This window comes from Typopeltis vanoorti, chromosome 14 (genome assembly GCF_054136105.1).
Source record: "Typopeltis vanoorti isolate ZY-2024b chromosome 14, IOZ_Tvanoo_1.0, whole genome shotgun sequence".
Classification (NCBI taxonomy): domain Eukaryota; kingdom Metazoa; phylum Arthropoda; class Arachnida; order Uropygi; family Thelyphonidae; genus Typopeltis; species Typopeltis vanoorti.
The window spans coordinates 77,896,477-77,910,506 of NC_143562.1; the positions used below are offsets into that span (position 1 = coordinate 77,896,477).

At 38.8% G+C, this 14,030-nt stretch overlaps 1 protein-coding gene across 2 annotated transcripts in view; it reads right to left on the minus strand.

The window, feature by feature from the left end:
* Nucleotides 1-14,030, minus strand: part of Dtwd2 (DTW domain containing 2) — a 122,085-nt gene that overhangs the window by 6,130 nt on the left and 101,925 nt on the right. For both annotated transcript variants that reach the window (XM_090403841.1, XM_090403840.1), the window contains exon 7: nt 2,424-2,552. In XM_090403841.1, coding sequence (XP_090259967.1) covers nt 2,424-2,552 — 129 coding nt within the window. The remainder of the gene's footprint in view (nt 1-2,423; nt 2,553-14,030) is intronic.

Genomic DNA, 14,030 nt, shown 5'->3' on the forward strand with positions numbered 1-14,030 from the left:
CGCCTGAAAGTATCTTCAGGACTGGGGTAAGGTAGTGCAACACCAGGAAGACTCCTTGCAAAGGTGAAGCAAGCTACTAACTTGTTTTCTTATAAAAGTTTCAAATAGTGAATCTGAATCAGATTCACTATTTGAAATTTTTATTCATTCCATAATAATTCTATTTGAATTATTATGTTGGAACACTATATTAGCTGTATACAAAACAGCATTCAAACCAATTTTAACTTAAGGACTTGTCCAAAATAATTTTGGACAAGTCCTACTAGGGTTTCCGGGAATTTTTTACGTTTCCTTCTTCATTATCATCATCAAATTCCTGCCATGTACCCTCAAGGGGTGTACAGGATATGACAGTACTACATGAAAAATTTACATCATTACTAACTTCCTATCTACAATTTTCCTCCAAATCAGTCTGTTACTTATCAAGATTCCAACATTATCGGATCTTATATTTCTATCGTCTAAGGTACGTTGTACCGTATCAAATCCATCTATATCTTGGTCTTCCTCTGGGTCGTTTTCCTGCCAACCTGGCAGAGAACACTTGTTTTGCTAATCTTTCCTCTCTCATTCTATTTAAGTGACCATACCATCTGAGATTAGCTCTGCTAACGCATTCCTGGATGCTGACAATGTCAAGTTCTTTCCTAATATCCTCATTTTTAATATGATATTGCCATTGATGCCATCTGTTCACGCCTCTTATCTTTCTTAGGACTCTCATATCTGCGGTCTCTAGTCTTTGGTCAAGTGTTTTACTTCTAACCCAGCTCTCAGATCCATAAGTTAAAACTGGTTTGAACACTGTCTTGTATACAGCTAATTTAGCGTTCTGACTAATTTCTCTCTTATTCCATACGAATTTATTCAATTGACTTCCTACCATACCAGCTTCATTGATTCTGTTGTCTATTTCCATATTTAATTTGCCATTTTCACTAAAAATCATACCTAAGTAGCTAAAATGTTTTACTTGTTACACAGGTTCTCCTTTCACAATGCAGTTGACATTTTCAGTGATTCTGCCTATTTTCATTGTCTTTATCTTTTTATTGCTGACCTTCATACCATATCTATTACAACAGTTATTCAATTTAGTCAGGGAATCTTGCACACTTGTAGCAGATTTATTTAGAAGTATAACGTTGTCCACATAAAGCAAAGAGCTGACATTAACATCTCCAATTTTGATATCGTGTTTAATACCACTTTCCTTCATAATGTGATCCATATAGATAATGAATAACAGAGGGGATAATGTACATCCTTGTCTCACACCAGATTTAACATTAAACCATCTTCCTACACTTCCTTCAATTCTAACTGCTGACTTACAACTCAAATAAAGACCAAGTATTGCTTGATATAATGTCCCATTGACACCATATAACTGTAGAGTATTGAATAGCTTCTCTCTTGGCACCTTGTCATATGCCTTTTCCAGATCAACAAAACTTAAATATAGATCTTTGTTGTATTCCCATGCTTTCTCAACTATTTGTCGTAAAGTGAAGATCTGATCCTGACAGCCTCTATTTGGCCTTAATCCAGCTTGTTCCTCACCAAGCTTTTCTTCCACAATTCTTCTCAACTGTTTCTCAAGTATACTTGTATAAATATTGCCAGGAATACTCAACAGACCTAGGGTGTGACAGGAAAAAACTCCACAGACTATAAGCACCACTTCCTCCACCAGCCTGTTGAATCCCCAACTGTGACCAGGGGATAAGGCTGGCTTCATGATGTCTACGTGAAATGCAAACCCAGCCATCAGCATGGTGCAGCAGGAAATGGGACTCATCACTCCAGAGGACCTTCTTCCATCTGTCGAGGGTCCATTGCTAGCATTCTTGGCACATGCAAGGCATTGTTTACGATGCTTGGTCGGTTGATCATCATGGGTACTTTTGTTGGTCTCCGGATGCGGAACCCCAAGTAAAGCAAGGTATGGTGTATGTGGAAATGGGTCAATTGTCCACTGTTGAACAGGAGGATGGGCTGTGTGACTATTGCACATCACTACTCACCTCTAGGATCAACTAAGGATGGCTGCCCAATGTGAGCCCTTCTGCTAGATGTCTGTTCATAGTTAATGCAGTCCTGGCACACCCTTCATACAGTAGTATGAGAGCAACCAACAAATGCAGCTGTTTCTGAAATACAGGCATCTGCATTGCAGATCCCAACTATCTGCCTATCGTCAAATTGGCTTACGTAACCGTATTTCTCCATTACTGGCAAACATTTACTGATTACATACAGAGGATAGGTGTGCCCATTTATAGTAGCAAAATGTGATGTAGATATCACGTGATACTTTGTTATCGGCTGAATACGTAAATTGGAGGGAGGTGTTCCTAATGCAAAGCTAACTCAGTGTGTATATAGTGTGTGTGTATATATATATATATTCATACCTCTTTAATTTGGGGTTTCGATTCAAGAAAAGCCAGAGCAGTAGCAGCTGTTTCCACAGTAGATAATGCCTTGTCAGTTGGTTGGGTACGTATGACATACTCACTGCTATGACTTGAATTAATCTGAACCTATTGAATAAAATAAACAATATAAAAAGTTCTGTGTAGTAATTCCTGGAATATTCTGAATAATTATTAGTATGAGAAATATCTTCAACTGTAAGGATATACAAAATTACTATACTCTCATACATTTATGCAACTTACCCAACAATAACTGTATAACTGCTCAATGATATATAATTATTAAAAAATGACAATCATGTAGATTTCTTTTCTCTCCACTGACAAGTGGGATTGAGAAAACAGCTAAATATATAAAAATTGGATAATTTAAATGAAAACTGGATAATCTCTATAACCCACTATAAATATTTACATAACTAATTCAAGTGAAATAACTATTGCTACTGCTAGAACAGTCCAGCATTTGCTTTCAGAACATAATGCAAATCCTTATCTTCAGTGAAGGTTTAGGTTTCAGCATACCATATGTTTAAACCATGAGCATGCATCCCAAGATGGCACTTTACTATCAGAGAGGGAAATATCATGGGAAGAATATTATTATTAAGAGAGATCTTGAAGGCATCAGGGCCTCATCGAGGGAGGCCACATACTACATGCACCAGATGCCATACTTGTTATTGATTTCATTCACACTTCTTGCATCCAATGGTAATCCATTCCAGTCACACACCACTCTATGAGAGAAAACTCTAGATCTCACGCACTTCTTGTTGGCATTCATTCTCAGCTTCCAAGGATGCCCTCCTGTACTTTCCCCACCCTCCATAAAATGAATAATTCCATCAACTGAAATCCTGTATGGTTCTTTCATAAATCATATCACCCCTCTTTGCTAGCATCTGCAGTTCTACAAACTCTCAATCTGCCTTCATAATCAGTATTCCATAATCTGATATCATTTTTAACTCTCTCCTTTGCTCTCTCCACTGTATCAAAATCAGAATGGAAACCAGACCTGTGCACAATAGTCCAAGTGAGGTCTTATCAAGGCCTTGTAAAAGAGACAAAGTGACATCCTTATCCTTACATGTCAACGTTCATTTCAGCATTGCAATTACCTTTCAAGTTGTATTTGATCTTTGCTGCATAGCCCCTGAAATTCAACTTCCTATCTACTAACAGTACAAGATCCTTAGTCTGATCAGTTTCTTCTTGCATAATAATACTTCCAATATCATACAACATTGGTATGATACTGACATCCATTTTCCCCATGCCCGGAATTCCAGCCTATTCAAAATATTCTGCAAGTACTGAATATCAGCAGCATTCCTGATTACCCTACCTAACTTTGCATCATCGGCAAATAGATGTATATCACCTGTCAAATCCTCCCCAAAGTCATTAATGTATAGATTGAATAACATTGGACCAAGGACTGATCTTTGTGGTATGCCAATGATTACCATAAATCTTGTGCTCTTACATTCCCCATAACATTTTTTGATATCTGGCAGTCAGCCATCCTCTTATCCACACTAATATTTTATAATCCAATCCCCTATTTCTGATTTATGCAACAGTTTTCCATGCTGTCAAAAGCCTCAGCAAAATCCAAAAGTATTATGGTGTATCCATTCCCCTTCTCTAGTTCAATGGTAACATTATTATAGAATGTGAGCAATTTGCTAAATCATGACCTTCCCTTAGTAAACCCATGCTGTTCATTGCAAAGTAGAGATCTCTGTCAACTAATTTCTGAATGCAAGCCCTAACCAACTTTTCAAAATCTTTGCACCACTCATGTACAATGGGATTACCATACATTCTTTCCACACCTGTGGAATCTTCCCTTTTCTGATGCTCAAATTATATAGCCTGGTCAAAGGAATACTCCAACCACTCTGGTTTCTAACTTTCACTCTCTAAAGATAGACTTTTTGCACACTTAAGTACCCCAATAGTCAGGTCATCTTTCTTGGAGACTTCAATGTCCACAACTCATATTGGCTCCCCTGCTCCAGTTTCACTGATCATGCAGGCAGGGATGCTGAGGTGTTCTTTTGTGTACCCTTGTCTGTAGTCTGCATGACACAGTTGAGCAACTTGCAGGTCTGTTCTTTTCTAATGCCTCTATATGCAGGCATCTTTGTACATGTTTGATGGGTCTGAACTGAACAAACTGAGATTCTGTGCAGTGCAGTGTGCACAAAATGTATTTGTTGAGAAATAAAGAATATGTGGAAGGAAATTGAAACTGGACAGATAGCATGTACTTAATGTTTTAAAAACATGCAGCCGAGAAAATATAGGCGAACGAAATGACAAGGAAATAGCAAGGTTGGATGTTATCCTTCACAGGACAAAGACAAAATTGAAAAATTGCAGAAGCAGAAAGAACTTTGCAGGTCCGAGAAGAGAAATAAGAAGGCAGTCTGAAGTAGTAATAAAGACCAAGCAAACAAAAAGGAAAAACAAGTTAAAGAGAAAATTATTTACAGAGACTTCATGATCAGCAGAATGCTTAATGAAAGTGTGACAAAATCGTGTGCCTGGAGCAAAAAATTTACAATATTAGTCACGCAATTCAGATGCAAAAAGGTATGTCAAAGGAATTGATTGTCTTGGTTGGCACAAACAATTCTAGAGGCCCTTTATGAGGGAAGATGTCAAGGAGTTGTTAGAAGGGGCAAAACTGAAGAGCAAGAAGGGGAAGACTTAGTCTCCTACCACACTTATGATGGAGACAAACTGAAGAGGAAGGCACTGCTGCCTAATGATACTAAATGCAGGTTGTGCAGAAAGAATGATGTAGGATTTGTGGATCCATGGTCTGTATTTGACAGAAAGAAGGATTTGCACAGGGCTGATGGACTGCATCTAAATGGTTTTGGTGTTAGGTGTCTAGAGAGAACTACGTTCACCAAGCATATTGAAGTGCAAATTCAGGAAAACTTAAGCAATTAGGGTGGAAGCAGGTGAGTTTGTGTGAAGGAGATATGAGGTGAGAGAATGGCCAAGTGAGGAATCAAGTCTCATTCAAAAATATTGAATAGAGTAGTCAATTCAGAAAGTAAAGGTGGGTGGTAGCCAAAAGGGATGCTGCAGTTTCTATATACTAATATCAGAAGTATCAGGAACAAGAGAGGAGTTTTTGGCTTTGGTTAGTGCAACTCGCCAAAAGTTATAGGCATTAGTGAGACTTTGCTAACTGCAGATGATGTAGTTAAAGGGATAGAATGCAAAGGGTTTAGTACTTTCAGGGAAGATAGAGAAGATAGGATGGAGAGGGATACTGTTGATGTTAATGGATGAATTGTAGCCAAAAAGAATAGGAGATAGGCAGTAGGGTGAATAGTCATTTCAAGCAATCTGGTGTGAGATTAAGACCAATAACACAAAATATACAGTTGGTTGTTGCTATAGGCCAGGGAGTTCCACAGATGATCTGGAAGACATGCATTGCCAAATTAGTACAATGAGTACAGGTTGAGTGATTATTATAGAGGACTTCAACTATGGAGATATAGACTGGAAGGAAGGAAGAAAGATCACATGGCAGAAAGGAAATAGAAGTTATACACCTGCTGAGAGATAATTACTTAAGGCAGCATGTGATGGAGGGGACTAGGGGTGGGACTGTATTGGACCTGGTCAGAGGATCAGAACAGCTATCCATAACCAAGGTGACAACATTGCCTCCAATTGGTTCAAGTGACCATGTGGTCTTGACTTGGGAGATTGTAAAATATCAGGAATATTCTATCAAGATAGGGTATTTGTGGAACTACAAGGTAGGCAATTATGACAAGCTTAGGAAGAAGATTAAATTTGTGCAATGGCATAAAGCAGTGGTTCACATATTTGGGAAGTAAAATGACATATGATTTGAACTAAAAAAGAAATAAAGATCAGGCTTGCAAAGGAGAACAAATCTGAAGACCATGGATAATATCTGGAAAAGTAAAGTGATCAGCTTGCAAAAAAAAAAAAAAACTAAGAGTACTAGAAACATGCATCTTTAGCAGTGTACTGTATGGATCTGAAACAGGGGTAATAAATAAGGAATCAAGAAAAAGAATTTTGGCATTTGAAAGAACTTGTTACAGGAAGATTAGAAAGAATAGGATGGTACAGAAAGTTACAAATGAAGAGCTCTATCAGAAGATACAATCAAAGGAGAATCTAATGCAGAAAATTATAAAATGGAAGCTGCATTTATTTGAACACATCTGCAGAATGAGTGAGGACCAGAAGATAAAGACATTCATGTTTGGTATTATGGATGGTGTGAAAAGAAGAGGTAGACCATACAGAGAATGCATAGACAACATAAAGGACTGGTGTGGAATGGGTGTACTGAAATTGCGACACTGTGCACTGGACAAAGAAAGGTGGAAGAAGATAGTGAAGGCGGCATTGAACACCAACGGGCAGTGAGCCCATGGTTCGTGATGATGATGATAAAGTACTGCAGGGTGAGAATGTTAGCGGTGCATGGGCAATAGTTATGAGTCATCTAGAAGAAGCAGCAATATTAAATTGTATACCTAAGGTAAGAAGGGTTAATCAGGTAGGAGTTAGATGGATGAGTAATATCATTAAGCATGAGCTGCAGAAGAAGAAAATGCTGTGGAGGGTGTATAAGGAGAAAGGTAACTAGCAAACTCACAAACACTACAAGGCTCAGGCAAGAAAGGTGACCACCATGGTAAGGAAGGCAAAATCAGATTATAAGAAGAATCTAGCTGATGAGCAGGCCAATGGAGTTCTTTCATTATGTGGTAAGTAAAAGGAAAAATAGTTATGGAACATTAACCTTAATGAGTGATGATGATCACGAGGTGACAAAAGCAGATAAAATAGTTGAGTTACTGAATGATCACTTTGCAAGAGTATACAGTGGTGCCTTGCAATTCGCAATTCGTGTTGTTTGTGCTAACTTTCAATTCTGCATTTTTCAGAAAGTAAAAATTTTGTGCATCCATATTTATTATTAAATTTAAGAATGGGTCCAAAGAGAAGTAAACAGAGGAATAATTCAGGAAGAAGCACACTTGGTTGAGCATAGAGAAGAAGAAAGAAATTGTAGATAAAGTACAGAAAGGTAGAACAATTACATATGTAGCTCAAGAGTATGCTGTTCCTATGTCAACTTTTTGCCAACAGAGAGAGAGAAGATTATGGGTGCTAGGGTGTCTGCTGGTGCAATGAAGATTTCTGACAAGAATAGATCTTCAATCAATGAAGAGATGGAAAAGCTGCTTATCACCTGGATTAGAGAAAGACAGATGAAGGGAGATCCAGTAATTCAGGCAATGATCTGTGAGAAGGCTAGGTTAATTTTTGAAGAATTGCAGAAGAAAACTCCAGGTTGTACCTCAGATTAAACTGAGGAATTCAAAGCAAGTTGAGGGTGGTTTCACAGATTCCAAAATAGAACAGGCATCCATAGTGTTCTCAGACAGGGAGAAGCTGCTAGTGCAGATAAAGAGGCTGCAGAAAAGTTTATGAAAAAATTGGAAGATTTAATCAGGAAGGAAGGCTACTAGCTACACCAAATTTTTAACAGGGATGAAACTGGTTATTTTGGAAGCGCTTGAATCGAACTTACATCCTGCAAGAAGTGAAGCTCCTAGGACATAAGCCTATGAAAGATGGGCTTACCTTGTTATTGGCAGAAAATACAAGCAGAGACTTCAAACTAAAGCTACTTCTGGTCTACTACTACTCAGAAAATCCTCAGTGCTTTGGGAAGAAAATCATTAAGTCCAAACTGCCAGTGATGTGGAAATCTAATGCAAAAGCCTGGGTAGACCAGCAAATTTTCAAAGATTGGATTTTTGAGGTGTTTGCCCTGAACGTGAAGAAGTTCCTCACTGACAACAATTTGCCTTTGAAAGCACTGCTGATCCTTGACAATGTCAGTGCCCACCCTCAAGACTTAGAGGACATTCTTTAAATTGACTTCATCAAAGTCCAGTTCTTGCCTCCAAGCACATCACTGATCCAACCCATGGATCAAGTAGTGATTGCGTGTCTTAAAAAACTTTACACGAAGGCTTTGTTCTCATGGCTTTTCAACATGACTCACTCTTCTGACAAGATACTGAAGGACTTCTGGAAGACCGAGTTCAATATTCTCCACGCCATTTCCTTTATTAAAGCTGCCTGGGATGGGGTGACACAGAGAACCCTTCGTGCATCGTGGAAGAAATTTGTTCCTAATTTTTCTCAGGATGACAACAGGATGACCAAGCAGCTGGAGAATCAGAAGCAGCTGCAGCCATGCGAGAGATCATTTCGACGGTGGAGAATCTTGACATAGAAGAGCTTGTGGAGGATCACGATGACGAACTCGCCGTGGAAGAACTCAAAGCACTCAGCGAACAGCAAACCAAGGAGAGAGAAAGAGGAATTTCACCTGAAGAAGAGGATGGCAAGGAAAATGGGCCTATGCCAACATCTGCCATTAAAGAAGTTTTATTCCATTGGGAGAAGGTGCAGTCTGTTTGTTTGGAATGGCACCCCAATACTGCTGATGTGAGTAGAATGACAGACGGATTAGTATCAACAACACCATCATGCATCACTTCAAAACCATCTTGAAAAAGGGAGAGAGACAGTCCACCCTTGATCAGTTTCTCATCCATGTTCAAGCAAAGAGGAGACAAGAAGAGGTAGAACAGGATAAAGAAGACTCCCTTCCAACATCTAACACTCAATAGATTGTATGTATTGTGATACAATAGTGTATTTTGTAATTTAGTGTGTTATACAATAGTAAAATATGTAAAGTAAAGTAAATAATATGGTGTATTTCTCTCCCACTCCCCTGTTAGGGGGAGTGGTATGGGGATCCGACAACAAATTAACCTATTTTCCATAAACTTATATGGGAAATATTGTCCTGCAATTTGACATTAGTTCAGCAATGGATTAGTGCCGAATTGCGAGGCACCACTGTATCATCACAGCGAGGTTACAGCTTTAACCTATGGGACAGACACAAATGTGGTAAGAGAGGTGAATGAATTGCAGGTTCTTAAGATATTGCAAAATCTCAATGTAAATACAGTTATGTGATTAAATGGGATAGCAGCTAGGATTTTGCAAGAATGTACAAGTGAAGCATAAATGCCTTTGACTAGTCTCTTTAAGTCTTAGCCTGCTAAAATTCCAAAGGAGTGGAAAGAGGGTCATGTAACTCACTTGCATAAGGGTGGTTCTAAGACTGAAGGCAAATTACAAACCAATCAGTATCTCAGGTGTGGTGGTGGTGGTGGTGGTAAAAGTACTAGAAAAATTAGTCAAAATGGGAATTTAAGAATGGTAGATAAAAAAAAAATATGATACTTGTATGAAGGTCAACATGGCTTTGTGAAGGGTCAGTAATGTCTTAGTAATTTACTAACTATTTATAACAGGTTTTTATTTACTTTTTTTTATTTTGGGTCCATACACGAGAGGTTGGTTGATCAACCTATAGTACGTTACGTTGGGTACCGTATATGGGTAGTGGATTGGGAGAGGAGAAACTTGTTTACATCTGATTTAAAAAGTCTGTATATTGTATTCCTTGGGAAATACATCAGGAGAAACTGTTCCACAGTACAGCAGTAGCCGGGGTGAAGGAGGAAGAAAAGAAACTTGTTCTGTGGGTTTCAAGGTGTGCTGTGAAGGGTGGGAGGTGGCTGTACGTGTCCAATGGGCTGTACTGAGCATGGGAATTATGGAGGCTATTTCAGATGAACATTTGCCATGGAAATATTTATACAATACATGAATTACAGAGACCAAACATCTATGTGAAAGTGAGGAGAGTGAGTTGGTAAGAGATGGGTCATTTATCAACCCAACTGCTCTCCTCTGTATTGAGTCAAGCATTTTGAGGGAGTTTTTAAGAGCTCCATTCCACATGTGAGAGCAGCATTCGATAGCTGGGAAAATTTGTGATTTGTATAAGGTTAACAGCTGTTTAGAGGTGAAGTAATGTCTTGAGCGAAAGAGAAATCCTAGTTTTTTTGGAAGCTGAGGATGCAATGGTTGTGATGTGTTTATGCCAGGAGAAACCTGATGTCAGGGTAATTCCAAGAAGAGAAATCTCATCTTGTGTGGAAGTTTGAGTGTTATCAAAAATAATACTGGAGGAAAATGTTTATTTTTATTTTTTTGTGAGAAATAATGAGGTCATCTTAGCCCCATTGAAGGTCAGAATTGAGGGCAGTGGAGGTTGATGTTCTGTAGGCTGAAGTGAGTTATGTAGAATAAGGTTTGTCAAATGAAAGGGAGGAGTGCAATGTGCTATTATCTGCAAAACTGTGTATTGGGTTGGTGAGAGAGTAGAACCTTGTGGAACTCCAACATTAGTTGGATGGTGAGAGGATAAGGAACTGTCTACCATCACATGTAGTGTACGTCCATACAGAAAACTGGCAAATCCAACTGCAGTAGTCCTGAGACACCAAATGATAGAAGTTTGCTTAGTAAGCCGTTGTGCTAGACACGGTCAAAAGATTTGGAGATATGATGTGCAACCACTTGAGATTCGCCAAATTTCTCCATGACATTTGTCCACAGATGGATGATATATGAGAGTTCCTGTTGATCGGCAGTGACAGAATTCATACTGGTGGCACTTAATATCTGGGTGACTTCATGGTAGTGTAGGAGTTGAGAATTGATGATTTTTCTCCAACTTTAGACAGGACTGAGGTGAGTGAGATAGGGCAGTAGTTAGATGGCAGTGACTTGTCACTCTTCTTAGGAATGGGTTGAATATAGGCCAATTTCCATGCTTTGTGATATATATATATATATATATATATATATATATATATACACTAGTGGAGTGAGAGTATGTACGGGCAGCATAGGATAGGAGTCAGTTCTGGTGCACAGACCTCCAGGACAATTGGAGGAATGTCATCAGGGCCAGGAGACTTTTTTGTGTCTAATCTAGACAATAGGTTTCTGATCTCTTTTTGGAAAAAGAATATATGGTGCACTGTATGTTGGGTAGCTGGAATGACTGGGAGACATTTACCATTGTCAGTTATGCATGCATTGGAGACAAAGTGTGAAGCCAGGAGATTAGCTTTATCTGTGAGTGATGATGCAATAGCGTCAGCTGGGTACGATAGGGTGGGAACAGTGTAGAGCAAAAGTTACTACCAATTGCTTTGGCAAGAGACTAAAAAGCACAGTTGCCATTTGGGCAGGCAAGTTTCCTGCTTTTTGTCCATTCAAATTATGTTTTGGAAGCATTGATAGTTTTCTTGCATCTGTTTCAGGCTTCAGTATAAGCATTGATGGTGGATTTCTTGATTTGAGCCAGTTGTGGTATGCTTAATTTTTCATTTGTACTGCCTTGGCACAGCAATTTAGAGTAGTGTGGGGAATGTATGTTTCCATGCCAGTGAGGATTACTTCAGGAGGACGATTTCGATGTTAGGAGAGTGGGACTGGAAAAAATCAATTTTTAGGGAGAGGAAATTAAAGAGCTCAGAGTGCAATACCCCTCATTAAGAGAGCAATAAAGACAGCAGATTAATTTGACTGAATGGGGAAGGGATATTTTCAACCAAAGAAGGTCAAAGTTGGGCAAATTCTAGGTTAGGTGCTCTATGGCAGGGTATGTCAAAGCAGATATGTGAAAATCCTTGGGTTGAAAGAAGTTAAACAGTGTGTTTAACTTCTTTTCGCTAGTTTGGAAGGTTGAGATGGATAGTGCTAGAGGAGGTGAGATTTGAATTTCTCCTAAGAAGAGTGAGTGGGGTTTGGTGAACTGCAGATGGAAATGGTCACTATTAAGGTTGGAGTTGAGGCCACAGATTTGGTGAAGTGGATATGCAAGGTTCTATAAGGCGTGCATTTGATCACAAGACGGGTATGGCACATTTTCTATGTAGTGCTTGCATACTGGTCTCCTTAGGTGCTACTAGTGGAATCACTTGATTTTTGCACTAGTTTGGCTTGTTTGTAGTCTATGATCTAACTGTTGTTTCCATTTTGGCATATTTCTTCAAGCTGTCTTCGAAAATGGCATCTTTGTTCTCTCTGGGTAAATGTTAAGTCAAGTTGAGCATGTACATGCGACTGAGGGCAAGTGTCATTTAACTTGTTATTTATCGCAGTTATTCATTTGAATGCACATATCGGTGTGTCAGGTCACTTTCACTAGATGTGGAAAATTCGTTCCTTCCTTTCTTTTGTTTGAGTCCGAAATCATCACATTTAATGATATTTCTAAGATTGAAGTTTCAATCTCCTGTGCTAATTTGCTGGTCTTTTCTTTTAATGATTTGCTGTTTTCCGTCAGAAAGTTCAGAATAACACTGTTGAGTCTCCTGTTTTTGGCCTCAATTGACTCATGTACTGCTCATGCAATTAGGTCATGGAATACATTAGTGGACAAGGGTGCACTTGCAATCGGGCACCTGAATAGCAGTGAGTTGGATAAGGGAAATGGCTACAATGATTTTGCAAAAGCATTTCACAGAATACCACATGGAACTCTGTTATGCAAATCAGAACAAATAGGGATGGATAATAAGACACTGGTTAAGTGGATAAGAGGGTGGCTGCTGGACAGATATCAAAAAGTGGTATATCAGAGAATAATCGAGGCGAAAACAAGTGACTAGTGGTGTGCTGCAAGGTTCAGTGCTGGAACCATTGCTGTTTAAGTTGTACATAAATGTTACAGGAAATAACTTAGGAAATATTCAGTGGTTTGCTGGTGATGCAAAATTATTAGGTAGAGGAACAGTTAATTAATCAAGGCAATGTGGAGAGTTTGCAGGACAAAAATAAATAGGCTGTCAGTATGGACAAAAGAATTAATGGGTGTAAGTTAGTGCAGAGGAATGTAAAGTAATGCATTTTGGGATAAATAAATTACAAGATGTGTATCACATTGATGCTGCTGTACTTCAGGAAATAGATGACGCTAGAGATTGTTGGGGGGGGGGAGTTCAAGTTTAAAGGACATATTGCTATGGTAGCCCTAAGATTACTTGGCTACTGAAGAACACATTAACAAGTAGAGATAAGGAAATTATTATTCCTCTTCATAAGGTCCTGATACACCCACATCTAGATTACTGTGCTCAAGTCTGGTCCCCTGGATTTCTTGGGGATGAGGAAGCAGTGGAGAAGATTCAGAGGAAAGTGACCAAGATGGTGAATGACCTGTGGAATGTTCCCCATGAGGATAGATTGAAGGTGTGTGGATTGCAAAAATTAGTTGATAGGAGAAGAAGAGGGGATATGATAGAAACATTTAAATTACTTAAGTGTTTTATAGGAGAGTGATGCAGGGAAAATGTTTCAGCACTTGGCTAGAGGGGCCAGAACAAGGTCATCCCTGGAAGTTGAATTAAGGTGTGTTTAGTAGGGTGTGTGGACTAGATGTTTTGCTTGGAGAGTTGAGAATGAGTAGAATGACTTTCCAGAGTCAGTTGTGAATGCTTTATTTGTTAATGGATTCTAAGAGGCATGATAGATTGTGTGGATAGATTGGGTCTCCTATGTATAATTATTATTATACCTGAGGCCATCAAATATTAAGCAAAA